Here is a 20,991-nt window from a genome sequence, read left to right as displayed (position 1 = left end):
CGTGAGCAAAACAGGATGCAGGTTACCGGCCGACGTGTTCGTGTTTGGACCTGGTTGTGTCTCTTACGGAACATGTTGGGTGGGTTCATACTGTTAAAATTTGAGGGTTTTCTTTTAAGACTAAATTTAAGACTAAAGTCAAATTTGAATTTAAGTAAATTCTAAAATAAAAGAAAAAATAAAGGTCTTGACCAGTGAACCGCTTCTAGACCCAAGTGGCTGAGCAGCCCATCTAGCCTGGCTATGTGCCCTATGTATCGAGCGAGCTCCTAGGGGAGCCGCCGTCGTCACTTAGTGCAGGGGGCTCCACCTTATCCGGTGTCCCATTCTGCTACGGCGGATTCGGAGGGGGAGTTCGTGCACTCGTACGGATGGATAAAGTCGAGTGGTTCTTATCCTTTGGATCTAATCTTTTGGGGTCTCTCTACCTCTTCCTTCTCTCTGCTCTACACTCCCTCTCTCCACCGGTTCTCTCTCTCGGTGTCGTGTCGTGTTCGCTCCGGTAAGACTGCTCCTGGCGTGTTGGTGCTCTTCCACCGGTCGAGTGCCCCGTTGACTTGCTTTTGCCAGTCTATGCGGGCTCGAGCGCGGTGCTCTTATGCACTTGGGGCGCTGTGGAGCCGGGTTGCCGGGCTACACGTGGTCGTGTTGCTCGGCCGTGGCGGTGAAGGTGTTGTGGTGGTATGTGACGTGCCTTCGTGCACGTGTTTCTGCAGGTGGAGGTTGCGTGTGTGATCTCTGGGCGTGTGGTCTTCGTGTTGTGCGTGTTGTTTCTCTGTGTTGGAGCTGTTACATAGGCATGCTCTGCCCGTGGTGATCACAGTTCGGTGTTGATCATCTTTGATTGGTGTTTGGCTTCTTCTCCCTGGCCTGGAGCTAGACTCTTGATGTTATGATGTTTTTGGCTCCTCGGGTGCTGTCTACAGTCTGCTTGCAGACGGAATAACGACATTGTATCTCTGAGAACATTCTTTCCATCAACCTCGGCATAGAGGGGGAGTCCCTGTTTTTTGGGTTAATACTTTTGTGTGCCTTGTCATCCTCTTTCTCCCTGGACAGTAAGCCCGTTCCATTCCTCCATCTTGTTTACTATCTATCATGCACTGTTTTACTTTCACTGTCAATTTTGATAAGTTTGCATGCTAGAAGAGATGATTGTGATGCTCTGTAATGATACCAATCTAAGTTTGATTAGTGTGTCAATTGTGCACTTGAGCTAGACTATGGTCACTAGTTTTAATCCTGTGATTGGTAGCTCTGTCTAGCAATTGTTGTGTGCTCTAATGGTGAGCACTTTGGCTCCCTGTTGCCTCTGTCCAGTGGCTTCGCTTTGCTGGGTGCTCTGTTTGAGAGCTTGAGTTCTATTAGTGGGCATCTTAGCTCCCTGCTGTTTCGTGCTCTGTGGCTTAGTCTTGCTAGTTCTCTGGTTGGTCGTCTGTTACTGATCTGTTGAGCTCAGCGGAGAGAAGTTTGCTATTTATATTTGATCTTTATCTTGGGTAGTTCGGTCTATCTCTAGTGGTGAATTTGTCATACTAATCAGTAAAGCTTAGTATGCGTTGGATGACCGTTAATTTAGAAACCCGCACTCAGAGCAATCTTTTTAGTTTAACACTTATTATTTTGGTTCATATGTTATTTCACATTTTTATGTCAACTGTTATATATGTTGTTCTTCTTAATATGAATACCATATGTTCAGTAATATTCGCTTTTGAAATGCTTATGTTAGTTCATATGATATATATTGTTGGTAGTTATGTTCTCTTTCACATATTTAAATTTGGAATCCATTTAATCAGAATGTTGCTAAAATGTACTTTGAAACAACACATCATTTCCTTCCATATTCCAAGTTATAACGATTGATTAAAGAAACCTCTTTGGCTCTCTGCATGATTTCCAGTTCGACCTGTATTTTTACTACTATCTGAATTTCACTACTAACTCAAATTTAAGTGCGTCAGGTTTTTACTAGATAGAAGGATTCAGATCATGGTTTTTGTTCTCCCATAATTTTTATTCATTTTTAACATTTTCAGGAAAAAATAAGTATATTACTGGTGGTTCCATTTAGTCGTCTCCTCACAAATCTTTTTCACTAGGGAATCTTCAGTGGGATGACAAATTGACAATCCAAAGCCAGTGTGCCGTGACACCAACTATCACCCACGCTTGTTTCTTTGGGTTATGCTCAAATTATTCTATGTGGAGAGCTATCAAACTTGGACTAAATCACCGTTTTTTTTTTGACCCGATCAATTTGAACCAAAACATTGGCCAAAATGGCCTTATTTTTAGCATTCGACGGCATTGCACATTGCAAGTATTAACAGGCTAAATTACAAAAGAGATTAGAGCTGAACGAAGCAAGCAAGAGAAAGAAATGGATTCCGGTAACTACGCATGATTTGCAAGTAAGATAGAGTGACAACAACGCGAGACTTTATTCCGTTTGTTATCTAAGTCTTGGCATGCACTCAATGTTTGCAGCTCCAGAAAACTAACTGTTTGCAATTATTAGGAAGCTCCATGCATTGAAAGAGGGTAAATGACTTAGCCATGAAGGATCATTCACTGGGTTAAGAAATACTAAAGTTTGGAAAGAGGCAATATTTCTTCTTGAAAAAAATTACGTAATTTATTATTGATGCTTTTCAGTTCTTACAGCACAATGGTTTTCACGATATTACTACGACTAAAATAGGTGTAGCACAAGAAGTAAAAGATTTAGCAGCATGATTTTGCATCAGGGATAATACGAAAATAAACGTAGCACAAGTACAAGATTTAGCACAGCTATTTTCACAACGGGAGTACTACGAAAATGAGAGTTAGAAAACAAAGGCAAAACTTAATAGGACGGTTTTTTATAACTGAACTACTATTTATATAAGTATAGGTAATCATCATAATATTTAGTATAACGGTTTCAGTAATTCATAGCAAAAACGAATTCAAACTTTAGCAGAATGGTTGTCACAATGGGACTAGTAAAAAAAGTAGCATAACGGGTGCAAATTTTAGTAGAACAGTTTTCATAACGTGATTATTATGAAAATAAGTATATCATAACAGGTGAAAAATTTAGCAGGACTGTTTTCACATTGCAACTAGCAAAAAAGAAATATAGCAAAACAGGTGAAGATTTTAGTACGACAGTTTTTACAGTGCGACTAGCACAAAAGAAGCATAACAAAATAAGTGCAAAATTTAGCTGGACGATTTGCATAATAGGACTACTATAAAAGTAAGCAACTAGCAAGACAACAAGCTGCTCAGTTCGATAATGATGTAGCCAAAATATGTTGCCTACAAGTTACAATTAGTAGATGTGAGCCAAAATTTCAGATTTCCTGCGGCAATCTGGTCAAATATAAACGTGCTTATCTTCGGAAACTCTGCATGCCAGTTGGTTTCTTGGTGGGAAATAATTGGATAAATAGCTGTGGTTTAGGCCGATCGGCCACAGCAGCCAGTGTAAACCTAACAGAGAGAAAGAGCAGAGACAATCACACACAAATAAGGCCAAAAGCTAGAGGGGGATCTCAAAGTAAATAGCACTAAGTGCTGGGGTCAAATGAGGTACCCACCCGTGATCCATCTACTCCGCTTCTCTTTCTTATCTGCTACAGCAATTATATATTTCTCCCGAGGCGATTTTGGCTTTCTTTACTTACCTGCTTCCAATTTTTCTTTTTCCCTGTCAAAATCTTTTTTTCTTAATTGCGAAAAAGAAAGAGCCGTGTGAACAAGAGAGGTGAAGAAAAGGAGGAAAAAGAGAGATAAATTGGAGACTATGAGCAAGAAACCATGAGTAATAGGTAGCTGAAATCTCCCAAATTTGTTCATCTCCTTGTGTGGTGTTAATAGTGTGAGTTTGTGATGTCTTCTCCTAGCTCATGAGCTCCAGTTGAAACTGTGCAATCTTCCTGTTTTTCATTATCCTTTTTCAACTCTGATATTTTTCCTCTTTTGCAACTGTTGGGGTCCGAAATTCTGGTGATTTGTTTGGTTTTTCGCCTGCGAAATCTGGGCAAAAATGGGATCTGCAGCTTCTGTGCTCTGTTTACTAAATCCTGACCCCAAATTTGGTGTTTTAACCAACCATTTCCTGGAGCTTTTACCATCTCCTCAAGTTACTTTGTTTTATTGAATTTCTACCTATTTTTATCTTCTATTTGTTCCAGTAATTTGCTTGTGCTGTAAACCTTCGTGTTCGTCGCTGGAAAGATCTCGTCTTTGAGCACTGAAGGGTTTCATGGGTTTTTTTTGCAGCCTCGCAATCCCTAGTTCTGACCTCACATAAGCGCTCGTGAGCTCGCGCTGGTGGATAAAAAATTGCAGCTTTTAGAGGTTCAGTCCAAGCGCTTGCGCTGTCCGCCATGGAGGTGAGGTCCGAGCAAGGACTGATGGCGGGGAGGGATCTATTCGGCATACCGAAGGGCCCGCCGGCGCCGGCGCCTGGGCCGCCGTCGTCCGCAGCGATGCAGAGCGTGCGGATGGCGTACACCACTGACGGCACCCCTGTGTTCGCCCCGGTGAGCTCCTCGGCCGCGCCGCCGGGCGCGGCCCACGGCGCTAGCATGTCCGCGGCGGCGGTCGCTGGAGGCAATGGCACGGCGGCGCCGCCGGGCATGGGGGAACCAATGGCCAAGAAGAAGCGTGGGCGGCCAAGGAAGTACGGGCCCGACGGGTCCATGTCGCTAGCATTGGTGCCTGCGTCGGTGGCTACAGGGTCGCCGGCGATGGCACAGGGTTCTTCTGGGCCTTTCTCACCGGCGGGATCGAATCCGGCGAACCCTGTGCCGGCGCTGTCGCGGGACGGTGTGAAGAAGCGGGGCCGGCCTAAAGGGTCTACAAACAAGCCGCGCGAGGATGCTATTGGTAAAATCTCGAGTCCATTGCTCGCTGTAATAGACGGCTTGCTTTTTTCAAGGTTCTGATTTGGATTTTTAGGCTCAGGATCATTAGGAATTGAAGAAGAAACTGATATTGTTTTCCTTATGCATAGTTGTCGATGTAGAATATCAGAAATAAATAGTCTTTAACTGGCTCAAGTTGCTGATTAGGTGCGCTTATAGCTTAGATCTGCTTTACAGTATACCATGTTTTTTTAGATGTACAGTATACCATGTTACAACTGAAGGGTGTAGTTGTAGGAAAATTATCCTTCTGGCCTTTATTGATGCACTGTGCAAAACAATAAATTTTGTATGGCCTTTATCTTCAACTATTTCAGTATATATAAATCACGCGTTGATTTTGAGGATGGTCGACATGTGGTTATTTCTCTGCTGAATTATGAAATACATGTGCTATTTATTCTAAATTGTGCGAAGTTGACAAGTTGATATGCATTGACTCAAATTTTTTTTATGGTTAGCATAACTAGCCCTAATTTAAAGTCATCTTGCAGGGTCACCTGGAGTTGGATTTACACCTCATGTTATTAAAGTTCAAGCTGGGGAGGTATAGCATGCTATCTTGCATTTCAATATGTTGATATTTTTTTTGTTTATTCTCAGAATATGTTATCACATTATTTATCCTGGATTCTTTGCACATGTTTACATTTCTTTTGTACTTTCCATTTTTGTCACTAGTTTTCTTTCTCTAGTGTTCCCACTTTGCAATCTTACAAAAAAGTATTGTTTGCCACTTCTTCAATAAGTTGAACTGCCAAATTGTTAATTCAGGCATGGAATTTGATGCAATAACTAATTCCATTTTGCACTAAGCTATCGCATTGTGTTTGGATGTCTTCTTTGTACCACGGAACACATATGGTGCTGATGAAAATTCTGAGTGTAATGTAAACTTTGTCATTTTGTGCTGTGGTAACTGATTATTAATATCCTTTTGATCATTTGCAATAATTAAGTTTTGTTCTCCCAATTCTGTCTTGTGCTATGATTGGCTGTTTTGTGACATTGTCATTCTACCGTCATGTTGATATCCTTTTTTATATGGTGTATAATAAATGTTAATTTTCTATTGATGTGGCTTCGCTAATTAGTGGTACTTGCATAGCTTAAAGATGCTACATTGCCTTTCTTAGAAAGTGTTAAGGTGTTGAATTCTGAACTTCTGACTGTTCTTTAAAGCAAAGCTAAAGGTTCCAGGATGATTTATTTGCATGATTTTCCAAGAATTAACGAAACAAACACCTGCACTCTTCTTTTCAGGACGTGTCAGCAAAGATTATGTCATTTTCTCAGCATGGCACACGTGCAGTTTGCGTTCTTTCAGCAAATGGTGCCATATCAAATGTAACACTTCGCCAAACTGCTACTTCGGGTGGAACTGTAACATACGAGGTTTGTAACTATAGCCAGTTGAGGCTGATGTTGGTAGTAGTAGTATTTTCACAAGCTTTGATTTTAAAGTTTCTAGATACTATGATTGGATTATGAAAGGTGTAAACTTCCTGTCTCATTGCAGATGCATAGTCAATGTAGAATGTACAATGTAGAATATTTTAATTACAAATGCTAATAGTCTTTTTCCCCCTAGGGTCGATTTGAAATTCTATCTCTGTCTGGGTCATTCCTTCTAACGGAGAACGGAGGCCAGCGTAGTCGGACTGGAGGGCTCAGTGTGTCACTGGCTGGTCCTGATGGTCGTCTCTTGGGTGGTGGAGTTGCAGGACTTCTCATAGCAGCTTCGCCAGTTCAGGTATTATTTTTCTCCCTACATCTCCAGTTCAATTTTCCTATCTTCTCTATGTTTTTGAAATGAAGTTGTGTTCCAAATTGGTTTGGTATCCTATAAGTAGTTGAAATCACTGCACAATTTCTACTGCCTTAATTGTCTGTTATACACTCAAGACAATGGCATTGATTACCAATATTGCATATGATATGTGCAGATAGTAGTGGGAAGCTTCAATGCTGATAGAAAAAAAGAGCCAAAACAGCATGCTCCTTCAGAGCCCGCATCGGCACCACCGAAGGTCGCTGTGACCACCGGGATGGGGCCGAACAGCCCCCCTTCAAGAGGTACATTGAGCGAATCATCTGGTGGCGCGGGAAGCCCACCACCACTTCATCAAGGCATGGCTGCCAGCAACAATAACCAACCGCAGATCCTGTCTAGCATGCCCTGGAAATGAGCTCTGCATCCTTCACCAAATCCAGGCTCCACTATACTGTCAGCAGACTGCCTCGCAAGAAGAAAGTAGCAAATTTGCGCGTCAGCGTTCTTTTACTAGCTCTTATGTAGTTTAAATCTGAAGCTTAAGTAGGGAGAGGACTGTAGCTGGTAAGTTTGTAGCTCTATTGTAGGCTTCAGCCTGAATTCCTGTGCTAAGTAGCTGTTTATTGTTATCTCGAGATGATGTATTGAGATATGACCATGTGATCCTATGGAGTGTTATCAAATATTGTTAGGCTTATGTTCTACCAAGTTGAGTCAAAATTTCCAGGCTATGTTGCCCGTTGATTGCTTCAGAAGGCTCTTATATGAACGTGTTGATTGCAACTGACATTTTTTGCTGCTGCAGTCGCTGCGTTCGAAAATTTGTGGCACTGGACAAGACTGCGTTTTGCTAAAAATGTTTGCAGTCAAAGATTTTTACAACTATTTTTTAATACAATCATACATGCACATTTTCGTTAGAACATTTGCCCGCATGCTTATGCTGTGTCTCCTAAGAAGCCTTTTGTGGCAAGCTCGGTGCGCAAATTACAAAACCAAACTATTGCTTTCATAAAAGTGTCTCGATGACACATTGACATATGTCTATTTCTCTTTTGACCAATACAATGTCACGAAGTAAACAAAGAGAATCAGATCAACTAGCAAAATAAAGCTTTCATCAAATGTCCAACGCAGCAGGTTCCAAATGCTAGAAAAGCATTCTTGAAACACACAGCTACAAGAGGACAAGAGTCGGCCAACCAATATTTGCTGCCGTGTTAAACAATACAACAGTCAAAGACGTGCTATTGCCATGTTATCCCTGACTCCATTTAAAATTAATTCTCTCAACTATCTTTCCTCACAGCTTACTACTATGATTTTCAGAGTTCTGGATCGCACTATCCAAATTTGATGGAATCATATGTGGAGTTGATCTCATGCATGGAATGTTCTATTTTCTCAAGAAAATCCGATTCACAACATCCAACGGCAACGCATAGGAGGGATCCATAGGCTTCACCCCAGGGTACTCCATCAGTGAAAGCCCTGTTTGCAATAGAGGCTAACTGATTCAGCGAAGAGTTTATAATTCTAATTCATTCACATGCCACATATAATATTCTTGTGATACAAATACCACAGTATGGAAAGAATATATGCACCTGCAACTCCAAAGTATGTGTGATAGATATCTACCGCATTATCTGGTCTATCTGAAATGCCACCATTTTCTTGGTCCTGATCAGCATAATGAGAAGAGTTGGCATTGATCCTTGGGTCAAAGGACATGGTTATCCAAATGGCAGATCCGGGAATAATAAACAGTTACCTGACAATTTAGCATGAATTTTGTAAGCTTTTCCTTGTCAATCCAGTGCACTCTATCAATCATTATCAAGCTTGATAATACCCACCATGAGTAGCAAACCTTCAGAATTTTGAATAGTTCGATTAAATCCATGGTGGGAAGGTGTAGTGAGGAATGCAAAACATACACAACCCGAGATAAATAAATAAAATCTCACATCAGCTAGTTTCTCAGGTCGCCCATTAAGTCCTCCGTCTCTACACTGACGCTCACAGAGCCACCATCCAAGGAGATCTCTATCAATGTGATGCAGAGAGCCAGTGATCGCAAGAGCACCAACACAACAAAATACTGCATGGGCATGTATAGTGTCAGGTTATCTGAACCACTGAAAAGCGACGTCTTGCAGAAAAATACATGAGTTTGAAATAATCTCATCCAGGAAAGCTAGTCTCAGGCCATCCTAGATATATATACTCTTAGGATGACACTACAACAGGTCAATTAAAATGCCGGCACGAAACATATGAAGTTGTAATACTATAATAGTAGACGCTTACATTATGTGTATGAAATTTAGTAATGTCTATTTTGAGCTAGTCTAACACATTTCATAATTAGTACCCCTGTTTCTTCTGTGATAAAGCATCCTCTAGAAAAACAATATATTAAATTCCAGTTCTACTCAGAAGTACTACAAAGCAGGATTTAGAGCGAAATCAAGGAAGACATTAAAACTGATAAAATCAGCAGTCTGAACCGTAGTCTGGTACACTTACCTTCTTGCAACCCGATTGATTTGGTGGAAGAAGGAAGCCCGAAGCATCCCAGAACCCATATGAACTCTTCATCAAAATGCATTGTACCTAAAACATCAACTGGAACAGCACGCTTCAACCTCAAGTTCTCACACATCCCCACATAGCTTCAAAGTATTTCGAATTTATTACAAACTAGTAGACACTAAAATAAGTTATCGTAAATCTGGCAAAAGCATCTTGCAAAGGCATAAAGCATGGGCGTCTACGTGTTCAGTTCGACGGCGTTCCAACACGCCAAGGTCGCCTCCTACCTCTTCCTGTAATACTCTCGCTGGGGACCACTTATACTGTCCAAGTCGACCTTCATTATATGCTCGTCCTGATCATTTACTCGAACGGATGCCTCCAGACGCATGACCGAAATCTGTTCATTTTTTAACTCCACCAAAACCTTCTTGGTTTCACGGAGCTCTGCAAGACGGGTTGCATACATCCCACCTGACATGGTAGGCATAGACATACTGGATTGTGATCCTTGAGCACACACCGCTTTAGCTGCCTGCCTTCCAATAGATCTAGGAATATCTGTAGATGTGTTTCATACTGCGTCGTTAGGCACCTCATTGCATGTTGCTGGGCTGGAATGTGCTTTGGCTCTCTCTTGTATCTTCTGCGTCTTCGTGAACTCGTGTGCATGCCACTTAAGGTGGTCAACAAGCATGACCCAACAATGCACATATGCAAACGGCTTCCCCTTAATCCCCTTATACGTCGTGCAAGCATGAGCCATCTACGAAATAAGGAAAACAGGATCAGGTTAGCAGGATGTTAAACAATGAATGAGCCCTGAAGATATATGACTGCAGATACAGAGCAAAACAGACTATTATGTTTTACTCTATAGCATATATCCTGATAGACTTGTCCATTATCACTGAACTGCCTGGTCTACTCAAGTGTCTGGTCTACTGAAGGAAAGCTCTACTATCACTAATCTTACAAGGGAACCTTCAGTATAACATGCCTCAAGTAGAAACTATAGATACAAGGGATAATGCACGAATACTTCAGTCACAGAACCCTTAAAAGGCACGACTTCAATCAATATACGCAGGATTAGCATATTAACTCAAGAGTTTAATCTACTAAACCATCAACATATATGGACAATATCATATTGGTTTTTTTGAGTTTCATGTGTTAGTTAGCTTGAAGTTGTTCTGTCCACCATAACAAGCAAAGCTTAAGTCAAGCATATATCCTGAAAGAAATCTCTGCTACTGTTTGCAATGTTAGTGATTACTAGATCTACTTAGAAAGATGTAAGTTCTCAGCTCACCTATGCATGTATATATACCTCACGAAGCAAATTTGTGATCAAGACAACACCACAATTTAACAATTTGTAACTCATCAATCCACAGTAATAGAATTTCACTCATGTAAACAGTACTACGTATCTCGCTCATCACATGATAGCATGCCTTCTTTAGTGGTCCAACATGAATAATATGTCTATACCTTGTCACACTCATTGGTCCCGTTAGGATTGAGCTGCTCCACCTTCCTCACGTGCACCGCAAACTTGCTAACTACGTCCATGATGAGCTTCATGTGGTTGATCAAAGCCTTGTCTGACCTTGGCAACATAGATGGCTTCCTATACGTGTTAAAGTGTCTGGCGATCCTGCCTCAGTATGTCTCCTTTGACTGATCAGTTCCAACTAGAGAATCCTATCTCACGTTTAGCAATGCGGACATGAGCAGCTCATCCTCCTCATCTATCCACTTTGTTCGGTCCGTCTTCAGCTCTGCCTTTTTCTTCTTTTTGGAGGTGGTGACCTTCTTCCTTCCCTTGTCATCGCTACCCATGTTGAACTGCCGCAGGTCCTCATCGTGTACGGGGTGTAAGACATAACTGTCCACAACCACGAAGTGGCCCATCTCCGTCGTAGCTACAACAGTGGAGGGTTCCCCCTGCATCTTTGGCCACGATCATGTCATCCGCTGCACTCCGTCCTGAAGAAAACTCCCGTAAAATAGATCTATGGAGCATCTACACATCACAACATAAAAGGTCTTGAATTTGCAACCAAAATTTGAAATATTCAGTACCCGATTGACTCTCATTGACACAAGACATACAACTTAATGTTCAGAGTACAGAAGCATCATGTGACTCCTATTTTTTTCACCTACTAAGCACTAAAGGGAGCATGAATAGCTAGTGCTTGTTCTCTTATTCCCTGCCCATGCAAGTGCCCAAAACGACCAAATTCAAACCCCTAGCTTCGACAAATCAGTAATTAGCTTATAGTTCTAGAAATCTGCAAATGCATGAAGGAAATTGCACTAAGATAAACCATGCCTTTAAGCAAATGTCATATCCATCCTTGTACTTATCATGCCCTACATTCTCACTAACATTAGCTGCACATAATTCTCGAAACAACATCAAGAACTGACATTGAACATAATAATTGACACTAGATTACTGCAATAACATTATATCAAAGGTCATAACAGTAATAACATGACGAGAGATATGTCTTAAGGAGTACCACATACATCACAGGGGAGTACCGGAGTAAAAGACCATGAGCTAGAGGTTAACCATAATACTATAGGGGACCGGTTATCTCAGACTAGATCAATTCCGAACAACTAAGTAACAAACACCCTTCCCGACTAAGCCACCACGAACGATCGAATTCAATGGACATGTCATCATCCAAATCAGCACACAGTAGATGATCCGAGCTCCCGTCAGTGGGAAGGACGTCGTCGTCATCAGTGTCCTTGGATCTCGATGCTTCCTCTTCCACTGTCACACTGCTACTATCGGCTAAACCAACATGGTTGTGCACGACACCGCCGCTCAGAGCATCCTCAACTTGGAACACGAGCTGCTCCAACTCTGTCGCAATGGTGTCGACCTTCATAAGTGCTCTATTGAGATCCACACCAGTAGGGGTGCTGTTTGGACTCAAGTTGTCGTTGGCCTCATTCTTCAACGAGGCAGCCACCTCCTGCACATGGTCCTGCATCATCGACAAGACAGAAGCAAGCATTGCGGCGTCCATCTACAAGCACAGAACGAGCGTATCGACGATGTCGCAATGTGGCAATGAACGTATAGACTCAATTAAGAACCTTACAAGTATATCAATGAGTCTAGAAAATGATAAGATAAAATGGCCGCACTAAACATAATCTAATTTCTGCCCTACAGGTAATCAAATTCCTGCCCTGTAGATATAGATAACACATAAGAATTCCACGCGACATTATTCGACTACCTAACAGTCAAGGTATAAGAAGTCAACGCTGTTAAATCATCAGCACTATCAATACTTTGTAAGACAACACCAAAATGACTAGTCATACACACCTTAAAAAATCAGTAAGCAGTTTAACGTGCCACATAAGCTATTGAGATAAAAAGGTAAAACAACGATTAAACTAAACAACATCTAAGAGAATACAACATATAAAGATTGTTACTCAAAATACCAAAAGAAATAGTAAGATTAGAGCTTCGATGGATATGAACACACATAGACATAAGCATGTACAATGTCCTTTTTCCAATAGATGTCGAGTACAACAATAGCATGCCCTTTTTAGACAAAACAAAATTAAATTTCCTAATTGGCAAACTCAAATCAAAACTGCCACATAGAAACATCAGAAGTTCATGATCTAATATAAAAAAGTCAATTTGTGTAGTTGCCTTCGAAGATTGGATCCTTCCTATTAAAAAAATAGGATAATTGCAAAGAAACCACTACTTCTGATGTTATTGCAAGCTTGTCACTAGAAAATTACAAAAATACCATTAAAACTGTCATTTGAGTGGCATCCTTGCAAAAAAATAAAAAAACTAGGGAAGTATTTGCAAATGCCCTAAAAAATTGATGGTACCTACAAATCGCGTGCACTTCTGGACCATAATATCTTATAAACAGCTAAATGACAACCCATCCAATGAGCAAGCCTGCCAAATAAATCAAATACAACCAAGTATCACTCCTTGCTACTTACATCCTCCTAAAAACAAATAAAGGAGGAGCCAAACTATATCCTAGTACCCTACACCATTATCAAATATGGCAAAATTTGTCCAATCCCTCAACTCCAAAGCCAACGAAAAATTCATATGTTTTTGTTTTCCATGAACTACAAAGAGCAAACGACATAATATCGACATAGCACAAAGAATTAGCAACGAACAAATGGCTTTTAGTCTACAAAATTTATACACAAAATTAATTTTTGTTCCATATGGTCTGATTAAATGCTCTATTTCGTCCGGACTCAATGGCTCTGGAAACATTTCTTGATCGACTTAGGCTCAATCTTACTGAGAGTGGGGCACTCCTTGATGAGTCACTGCCTGTGCAGCGAGCTAGCCTTTGGACTGTGCTCGCACTCCAGTGCCTCCACCTACTCCAGCGTGTACCTCTTCAACTCCCATCGGACCCCTCCCCTCCCCCCACGGCATCGCCCGACGCCATGCCAGAACACCCGATTGACGATTCTACCGCAACATTCACAAATCCGAAATGATTTGGGGGAGAATGTTTCGTACCTCCTGTCGCCGCTCCTCGCCGCCGCCTCGTTGCCTCCGGTGATGCTGCCGCTTCCCTCCACACGTGCGCCTGGCCTCTGGGATCCCCTCGCTATCGCCGCCAACCTTCCTCCGCCCTCCTCTCATGCTCCGCCGTAGCCGCCCCTTGCTTCCGCCTCTTCCGCCCGAGCGTGCGATCGCAACATCCAGCCTTTCCCCGCTCAACGTCTCCGTGAAGGGATAGGATAGAGGTTCCCAGGGGTGTGAGAACCTCTCTCATATCCCGTCGCCCGCCGGCCCTCAACGGGAAGGCGTTGGAGCGCAGCAGCCATTCCCGTCGTGGTCTCTTTCCCATCGTAAGGAGAATGGGAACCGCAACGGGAATCCCTTGGAGATGGTCTAAGAGAGGAGGGAGAGAGGGTGCCAGACCCGGGGCACTTTGCAAAGTTACTGTCCAATCTAGTGGGCTTTTTGAAAATATTCGGATCATCGTTAATACTCTTGATCCAAACTAGGGGTCTATTTGCTATTCGGATCGTGATTTACAATCGTGACCCAAATCAGGGTTCTTTTTTGCAAACATTCTATTCCGGTGACATGGCACCTAGCAAGGACGTCGGCGACCTCTGCTAGATCCACCACCAACCATCCCGCGCCCACCGGAGACGAAGACACGCTCGGCTACGCCGTGGATCAAGCCGCCATCTCTGTGCTAATTCTACCATCGGTTTCCTCCAATCCCCATGCTCATCGTCATCGTCCCCCGCAAGAACCGGCCACACACCCCCTCGTCCCCCATGGCTGTCTTGCTCGGTTTTTTCTCCTTCCTCCCTCGTCCTCCCCTGAACACCCCACCACAATGGCATTGGCTGCTGCTCTGTCAACAACTCAGTGAACACGACATCTTTCACCTCGGGGATCCGTCTGCACCCCTCCAACCTCCCCCTCACACTCGTCGGAATCGGCAACAGCGGCGGACGACATTTGGATGCGTGAAGGCCCATTAGAATAAAGAGTGAATCACACTTGCGGGAGTGAGGCCTGATGGGCTGGTTTGGGCTTTGAGTGACATCGTGTACCACGCGTCGCTGCAGCAAGGCAAACATGAGTACACGGGGGAGGCGGAGTGGGCCGCATGAAGATACCAAACCGGTGCACCCAACCGTTCATGTGATGCACACGCATGACTTATCACGACTATTTATTTACGTTGAAATTTATATTGGACGGAGTAACTGAAAAAATTATAAGGATAAGAAAATTAATAGATAGATAAATATTAGGTAGGAGAAATTGACAAATAGGTATGGAATTGCATTTCGTCCACCCAGCCGTGTGTGCACAAGTGGGTGGAGTTACATTTCCTCCACCCAGCCGTGTGCCTCGCCGAGATCGATCAGGCGCATTGGTGTTGGCAGCCAAATTGAGCGGCAACGTAACATCCATGAAACACATCAGACTCGTCGCAATCGTGCAAATTTTCTCTGCAGTATCCTGTGCTATCTCGCAAAGATCCACTCCACTCATGGTCCGATCACCGTCTCGCGTGACGCAACATTGCGCGTCCATTTGTTTCATTTCAGCACGCATAGTCATGGGATCGTGGCACCGTCTTAATTTCTCGCCTGCGGGATAGAACATTTTACATCTGCCAGCTGCATACCTCACCCTCACCAAAAGAAAGAGAAACACGATCATGCGTACTTGTGGGACTACGCCATCCCGTTCCCAATCAGATCGCAAAGAAGGGGGAAAAGGCACTACGTAATTAGCAACACCCCAACAAATAAACAAGCAGAAGTAGATCATATCGATGACTGGTTACAAGTGCTAGTTCCAAGGTATCAGGCAGGATTCAGAAGAAGCTGTAGTTATTGAACATGAAGCTGCCGGCGGCGTAGGCGCTGAGCAGCTCGTTGTGCGGCGACCACGGCTCCGCCCGGAGCCCCACCCTCCTGAGCGCCTTCAGGATCTTGCTCCGGTTCGCGCACCCGGTGACGATCACCTTCTGGATGCTCGCCTCCACCTCCACCCTCTCGATGCCTGCACACACACATGCCATGCACAAGCGCGCGCACCGGCTCATCATTGCAGCCACAAGCAAATCTAGCTACAACGATGAAGAGGAAGGAAAGGAAGACATGGCTTTGATTTGGTAAAGGCGAAAGGATCAGATCTACATGGACGAGCTAGCTACAGAAGAGGAAGGCTGTAATAAGCTGGCCGGCCTTTAGTTTACCTTTCACTTTGGACAGGCATTTCCGTACCCTCTTCTCATGCAACGCCACCATCTCTACTTTCAGCTCCGTGCTCTGTGAATGGCAGGAATGAGGAAATGTGCGCAGGATTTGCATGCATGCATGGCTACCTCACGCAAACAAAAAGTATTATCAATGGATCCATGCCTATTTCTCTCTATCTGAGGAGATCGAAGCACTTTTTTTGCAAGCTAGACGTACGTCTCTTTGCTGACAAAACATGATCGATCACATAAGTGATAAGTACATAACCAGAATGGAACGACACAAGGAAGGTCTAATCGACTATCCATCAGAAACAACAACTGAGTCATCTGTCTAGCTATGTTGTTCTACGGCAGGGGTAGGAGTAGGATAAAGCGAAGAATCAATATTGCTTTAATTTGCAATAATCGTAATGCTTCGCCACTGTATTCACAGCTTTACAATTTCTTCTAGTACTAGCAAGTAGCAACTGATGAACAAAAGGTGAATGCAGAGGCTGGAGAGTGGAGACCAATAAAATGAGCCTTGGAAATTAGTTGAAACTCATTATGTTTTGCATGACATCACTTGGAATAAACAAACCCTTAAGACCCTCGCTGAATTATCATCTCTACATGAACAACACTAAAACTAAACAAAGCACATTTAGATCACGAATTCCAACGAACAAATTAACCCATACCTCCATGGAAGAAACCGGTGGTTGATGATCTTACACCGTCGCCGGCCGGCTTTCGAGAAGGGAATAAGATGAGAACGGGTCAGCCTTCTTATAGCGCAAGCAACCCACAAGGTGTGGCAGCAAAGGCGTAAAGAGCACCGGTAGGATGTGATGAAGGGAAAAGATTAAAGACGGTGTTAGAGAGATTCCTGGTGTACTGTAAGCTAAGACCTACTACCCTACCTGTTTGGAACAGTGATCTCCTCTACTTTCCCAAAGGGAGCCATAGGTTTACATGGAGAAGACCGACCGGTGGTCGCACCGAGACCTGGGTCTCTTGCTAATCCAGTAATCCACTAGCTTAACTACTTCCCTGAGCTCAATTCTCAATGGTCATGGCACGAAAGGAGAGGTTGATCGAGCCCTGATCAATTGCACGCAGCTTGTGCAAGATGCCACATTAGTTTCTCCTTGTGTGCCTCATGTTAGATCATGGTTAAAGAGAAGAGATTACTGAGCTCGTGTGAGAGCTAGAGAGTGATTGGTCGTAGAGGATCCTGGCCTGCGATGACATGGACGCCATTGACGAGTCCAAGCTTGCTTTTTGAGGTGTCAAGCGGAGAGGGATACAGTTTGGAATGTCTGGAGATCTGCAGGACGTACCTAATGGTTACAAAACGAGCAAAAGCGCAAAAGGTAAAAGCTAAGGCATCAGGAGGGGAAGAAAAGAGGGCAAACAGAGAGCAAATGGACCATGACGCAAGTTTGGTATTCTTGGCCTGGCTCCACACGCACAAGCTGATGAATCTGCAAGAACAACATGCTCTTGCTCAATAAGGCAATAAAGGAATCACAAACATATTCAATCAATTATAGGCACCAAGATAACCACTTAAGAAACTAATAATTGCTCCACCATCATGTTTTCATGGTCTATCCTCCAAACCCAGCTACAGACATCTGTCCAGAACTTTTATGCCGCTGAAGAACTCACTCAACATGCATGCATACAACAGATTGTACAAAACCGAGAAGAAACTGAAGAACAAAAGCCTGCCCAACACAATGTCCACGGCAATCACCTCACGCCTCAAAACTATAACTGTTAATCCGTCCACTGCCTACCCTCCTGACCATCTTCAAGATTGCGCTAATGCAGCTTGCAACAATCAAGTCTCAACTGGTCAGTTAGGGAAGAGATCCTTGAGCGGGACGGGGAAGAAGTCGTGGCCGGCTGCCGGGCATCTGGCGCCGCAGCAGCCCTCCTCGTGGCAGTTGCCGTCCACCTTGCGGAGGTAGCCGAGATCGCTGCAGCTGATGCCCGGGATGACATGGTGGCCGACGTCCCTGATGGCGGTGTGGTGGCTGCACATCTTGAAGGTGAGGTCGTCCAGGGTGCCCTCCCGGTACACGATCAGCCCGTCCTCCTCCGGGCTGAAGTTCCGCATCGCACGGTACACCTTGTCGAACATCCGGTCGTTCGGGTTGGTCACCGGCATCAGCCTGGGGAGAAGAAGAGGATTAGTGCAAGATCAACCAGAGTTTTTTCCAGATGCTCGATCAGCTTGCAAGAAACAAGAAAAGAGCCAAGAAAAGGACAAGGAAGCGTAAACGATGACCGTGCCAAATTGGGTTCTGGCCCAACAGTAAAGTGTCAGGCGCATTTCAGACACATAGTGTGGCATTGTTTGGGTTGGGCCTCAGGGCCGAGCCTGTCAAAAGGCCAAACTCAAGAACGCCAAGTGGAAACGGGAAAGAATCGTCTCCTCCAGTCCAAAATGCTTATGAGTTGCTCATAGTTCACTGAACTTTCTGAATGATTTCACCAGCTGTACAGTATTTGAAAGCTCACAATCCCTTCAATAGTTTGTTTCTCTATGCATGAAAACAAGATACATAGTATTTATCATGGTTCTGAGCAGGTAAAACAGGACGGTACAAGCAACAAACCAGATCGATCATATACGAAAACATGATGGTAGCATTTCAGTGCTCAGGTAGTATCGATCCTCGATAATTATAAGGCCCCAGAGCAGAGACACCGGACTCGATCTTCGTGGGTAGCTAAGAATTGAGCAGAAAATTTGATGTGACAAACCAAACTTGATCACGATATCTTTCAATTTTATAGACGTTTTGTTGTTCCAAAGAACAACATATGAGTAGAGAGAGAGTGGAGAAATTGAGTGAGCAAAGGGATGCCTCCCCCCTCCCTGCTCAATCCCACTTCTACCATTGGATATTTTTCAGCAAGTAGTGACATGTGACAGTACAAAAGTAGATGAAGAAGGGCTATTCTCCCTTTATAGTAGCCAGAACTTTATACTGTAGTGACACTGTACGTTATTAAATTTTTTTCCACATATGCATATTTCCTAGGGCTACATATCTTTTTCCGACATCATAGATCAAGGTATCCACCAACACCTTTATCGCTATGCATACTAATAACGAAGTGTGCAAGATGGCAGGGCAATGCATCAAATCTGTGTTTGAGAAGTCCTTCAAAAGAAATTGAGCAAGTTTTACGAAGTTCTTCTTGTTGAAAGAAGAAAACAAATCCGAGGGACGAGGTTTTGGACAACGCGGGCTATTTCGCGGTTTTAGGCTCAAAACTGCGTAATCGGATCCGGCTATATATCGGTATATACATGTATTATATCTACCTAAATTACTTGCATTTTATTGGGCGTACATATGTACACCTTTGTCCAAAAGACGGGCAGAGGTGAGTCCACCCCTGCGTGTGTACGTGGTGCAAGGAAGGAAGCGTGCAACAGCTAGAGGCTAGTAGGCTACACGTTGGGGTCGTAACAAACCTGAGGCTATCCGAACAAGAAGCGAACGAAGAACGGAACAGACGCGAGTGCAGCCAGGGGATGGGGAGGCAAAAAGCTCGCGCGCTCGACGCGGCGGAGCTGCGTTTGCGTGATGCAACCGACGGACGAACGGACGGACGGACGGACGGACGCACCTGACGTGGAAGAGGTTGGAGACGCGGCCGGCGCCGAGGTAGGCCTCCACGGCGCCGAGGAAGGCCTCGTACGTCTTGAGGTGCAGGCCGTCGACGCGCGGGTACGGCAGCCGCGGCCGCGGGTCCGGGCCCCGCCACGCCGCCGCATTGGCCCCCAGGAACGCGTACTCCCGCCACGCCACCGCCGTACCGGCCGAGGGCGGCAGCTCCTCCTCCTTCGGCGCCGGCAGCGCGACGAAGCCGGCCGCGGCGAGGATGGGCTCCAGCTCGTCGTGGGTCAGGATGGGCTGGAACGTGGCGGTGTGCCACAGGGACAGCTTCTTGGCCACCTCCTCGATGGACATCCTCAGCTCCCGGCCGCCCCTCTCGGTCCTGCCGGCCGACGACGCCATGGGGGTTTTCTTGGGGTTTAGGGACGGGGAGACGACTCCTGCGCGTTGTTTATGCGCGAGACAGAGATTGTTTCGAATCAAACGAGAGAGAGAATGCGAAGTTTAAAAGGAGGAGGGGGGGGGGGGGGCAGGGGATGGTGGACGAGATAGAGAGGCAGGCGATGCATTGGGATTCTCTTTGCGTGGCAATATTTTTGGAGGGCTCGGGGCCGGGACAAACGCTCCCCGCACCGGCACGCCGTGCAGGCGCTTTGTAAACCGCGTTGCTGACAGGTGGGGCTTCTGTGTCGTGTTGGATATCTTCAGACTGCAGTCTTGGGTAGCCTGCGAGTGAGCTGTATATGGGATGAACCGTGTCCTCTTCACGGCAACTTGTAACGCAAGAGGTGCCCAGTCGTACTGAAACGAAAGCTGATAGAATGACGCCGAAGTGTTTGCTCAAAGGCGACAAGTGCTACCGTGTCAAGGCTCGTCGTTTCAATGCCACCTCCTAGAAGATGCAACGTCTTCTAAAAGTTGCCGAGAACCTACACTTACTCTTTTTTTTTCTTGAGGAACTCTGGTATAACAAGTAGACCCATATATAAAACCTGACTAAGTGGATCTGATGGACCGGTCCTATATTGCACACTTAGGTATGATCTGACACATACACACGTAGGTACGACTCTATTAGAGTCCGGTTTGTCAGACCCAACTACAAAACTAGACCGTGTTGTGTTAGCCTGTGTGCCAAAGTCTCAACCCACGGTATAGCCCGTGAAACATAGTATCGTGCTAGATCGGTTAGAGTATTGCTAAGGCACAACCAGCATGATGATGACAGGGCAGCAGTCGGGCGGTGGCGGGGCAAGTGGGTGGCGACAAAGTCAGATGAGGAGGTGAAGCTTGGAGTAGTAGGCCTCGTGCAAGCTCAATAAATATGACCTAGTTGACCG

At 44.6% G+C, this 20,991-nt stretch overlaps 3 protein-coding genes across 5 annotated transcripts; 1 reads left to right on the top strand and 2 right to left on the bottom strand.

Annotated features, from left to right (window-relative positions):
- The first annotated feature begins 3,431 nt into the window (after positions 1-3,431).
- On the top strand, positions 3,432-7,403 carry LOC133898918 (AT-hook motif nuclear-localized protein 10-like). Of its 3 annotated transcripts, none has more exons than XM_062339733.1 (6): positions 3,432-3,585; positions 4,279-4,887; positions 5,420-5,472; positions 6,189-6,320; positions 6,517-6,678; positions 6,872-7,403. In XM_062339733.1, the coding sequence occupies exons 2-6, from the start codon at positions 4,386-4,388 to the stop codon at positions 7,112-7,114; spliced, it is 1,092 nt and encodes a 363-aa protein (XP_062195717.1). In that variant the 5' UTR covers positions 3,432-3,585; positions 4,279-4,385; the 3' UTR covers positions 7,115-7,403. The 3 variants fall into 3 exon arrangements, with proteins under 3 accessions (XP_062195717.1, XP_062195715.1, XP_062195716.1); XM_062339731.1 differs by lacking the exon at positions 3,432-3,585 and adding an exon at positions 3,592-3,824; XM_062339732.1 differs by lacking the exon at positions 3,432-3,585 and adding an exon at positions 3,592-3,874.
- Positions 7,404-15,397: 7,994 nt separating this feature from the next.
- LOC133898448 (heavy metal-associated isoprenylated plant protein 44-like) lies at positions 15,398-16,790 on the bottom strand. Its single transcript, XM_062339146.1, has 3 exons — positions 16,709-16,790; positions 16,023-16,095; positions 15,398-15,826 (listed from the first exon to the last, which is right to left on the bottom strand). The coding sequence occupies exons 1-3, from the start codon at positions 16,712-16,714 to the stop codon at positions 15,639-15,641; spliced, it is 267 nt and encodes an 88-aa protein (XP_062195130.1). The 5' UTR covers positions 16,715-16,790; the 3' UTR covers positions 15,398-15,638.
- A 795-nt stretch (positions 16,791-17,585) lies between these two features.
- Positions 17,586-20,173, bottom strand: LOC133898447 (uncharacterized). Its single transcript, XM_062339144.1, has 2 exons — positions 19,662-20,173; positions 17,586-18,190 (listed from the first exon to the last, which is right to left on the bottom strand). The coding sequence occupies exons 1-2, from the start codon at positions 20,051-20,053 to the stop codon at positions 17,872-17,874; spliced, it is 711 nt and encodes a 236-aa protein (XP_062195128.1). The 5' UTR covers positions 20,054-20,173; the 3' UTR covers positions 17,586-17,871.
- Positions 20,174-20,991: the final 818 nt, after the last annotated feature.

This window comes from Phragmites australis, chromosome 18 (genome assembly GCF_958298935.1).
Source record: "Phragmites australis chromosome 18, lpPhrAust1.1, whole genome shotgun sequence".
NCBI classification, from domain to species: domain Eukaryota; kingdom Viridiplantae; phylum Streptophyta; class Magnoliopsida; order Poales; family Poaceae; genus Phragmites; species Phragmites australis.
The sequence above is the reverse complement of the archived record's forward strand: the minus strand, read 5'-3'. Positions and strand labels throughout refer to the sequence as shown.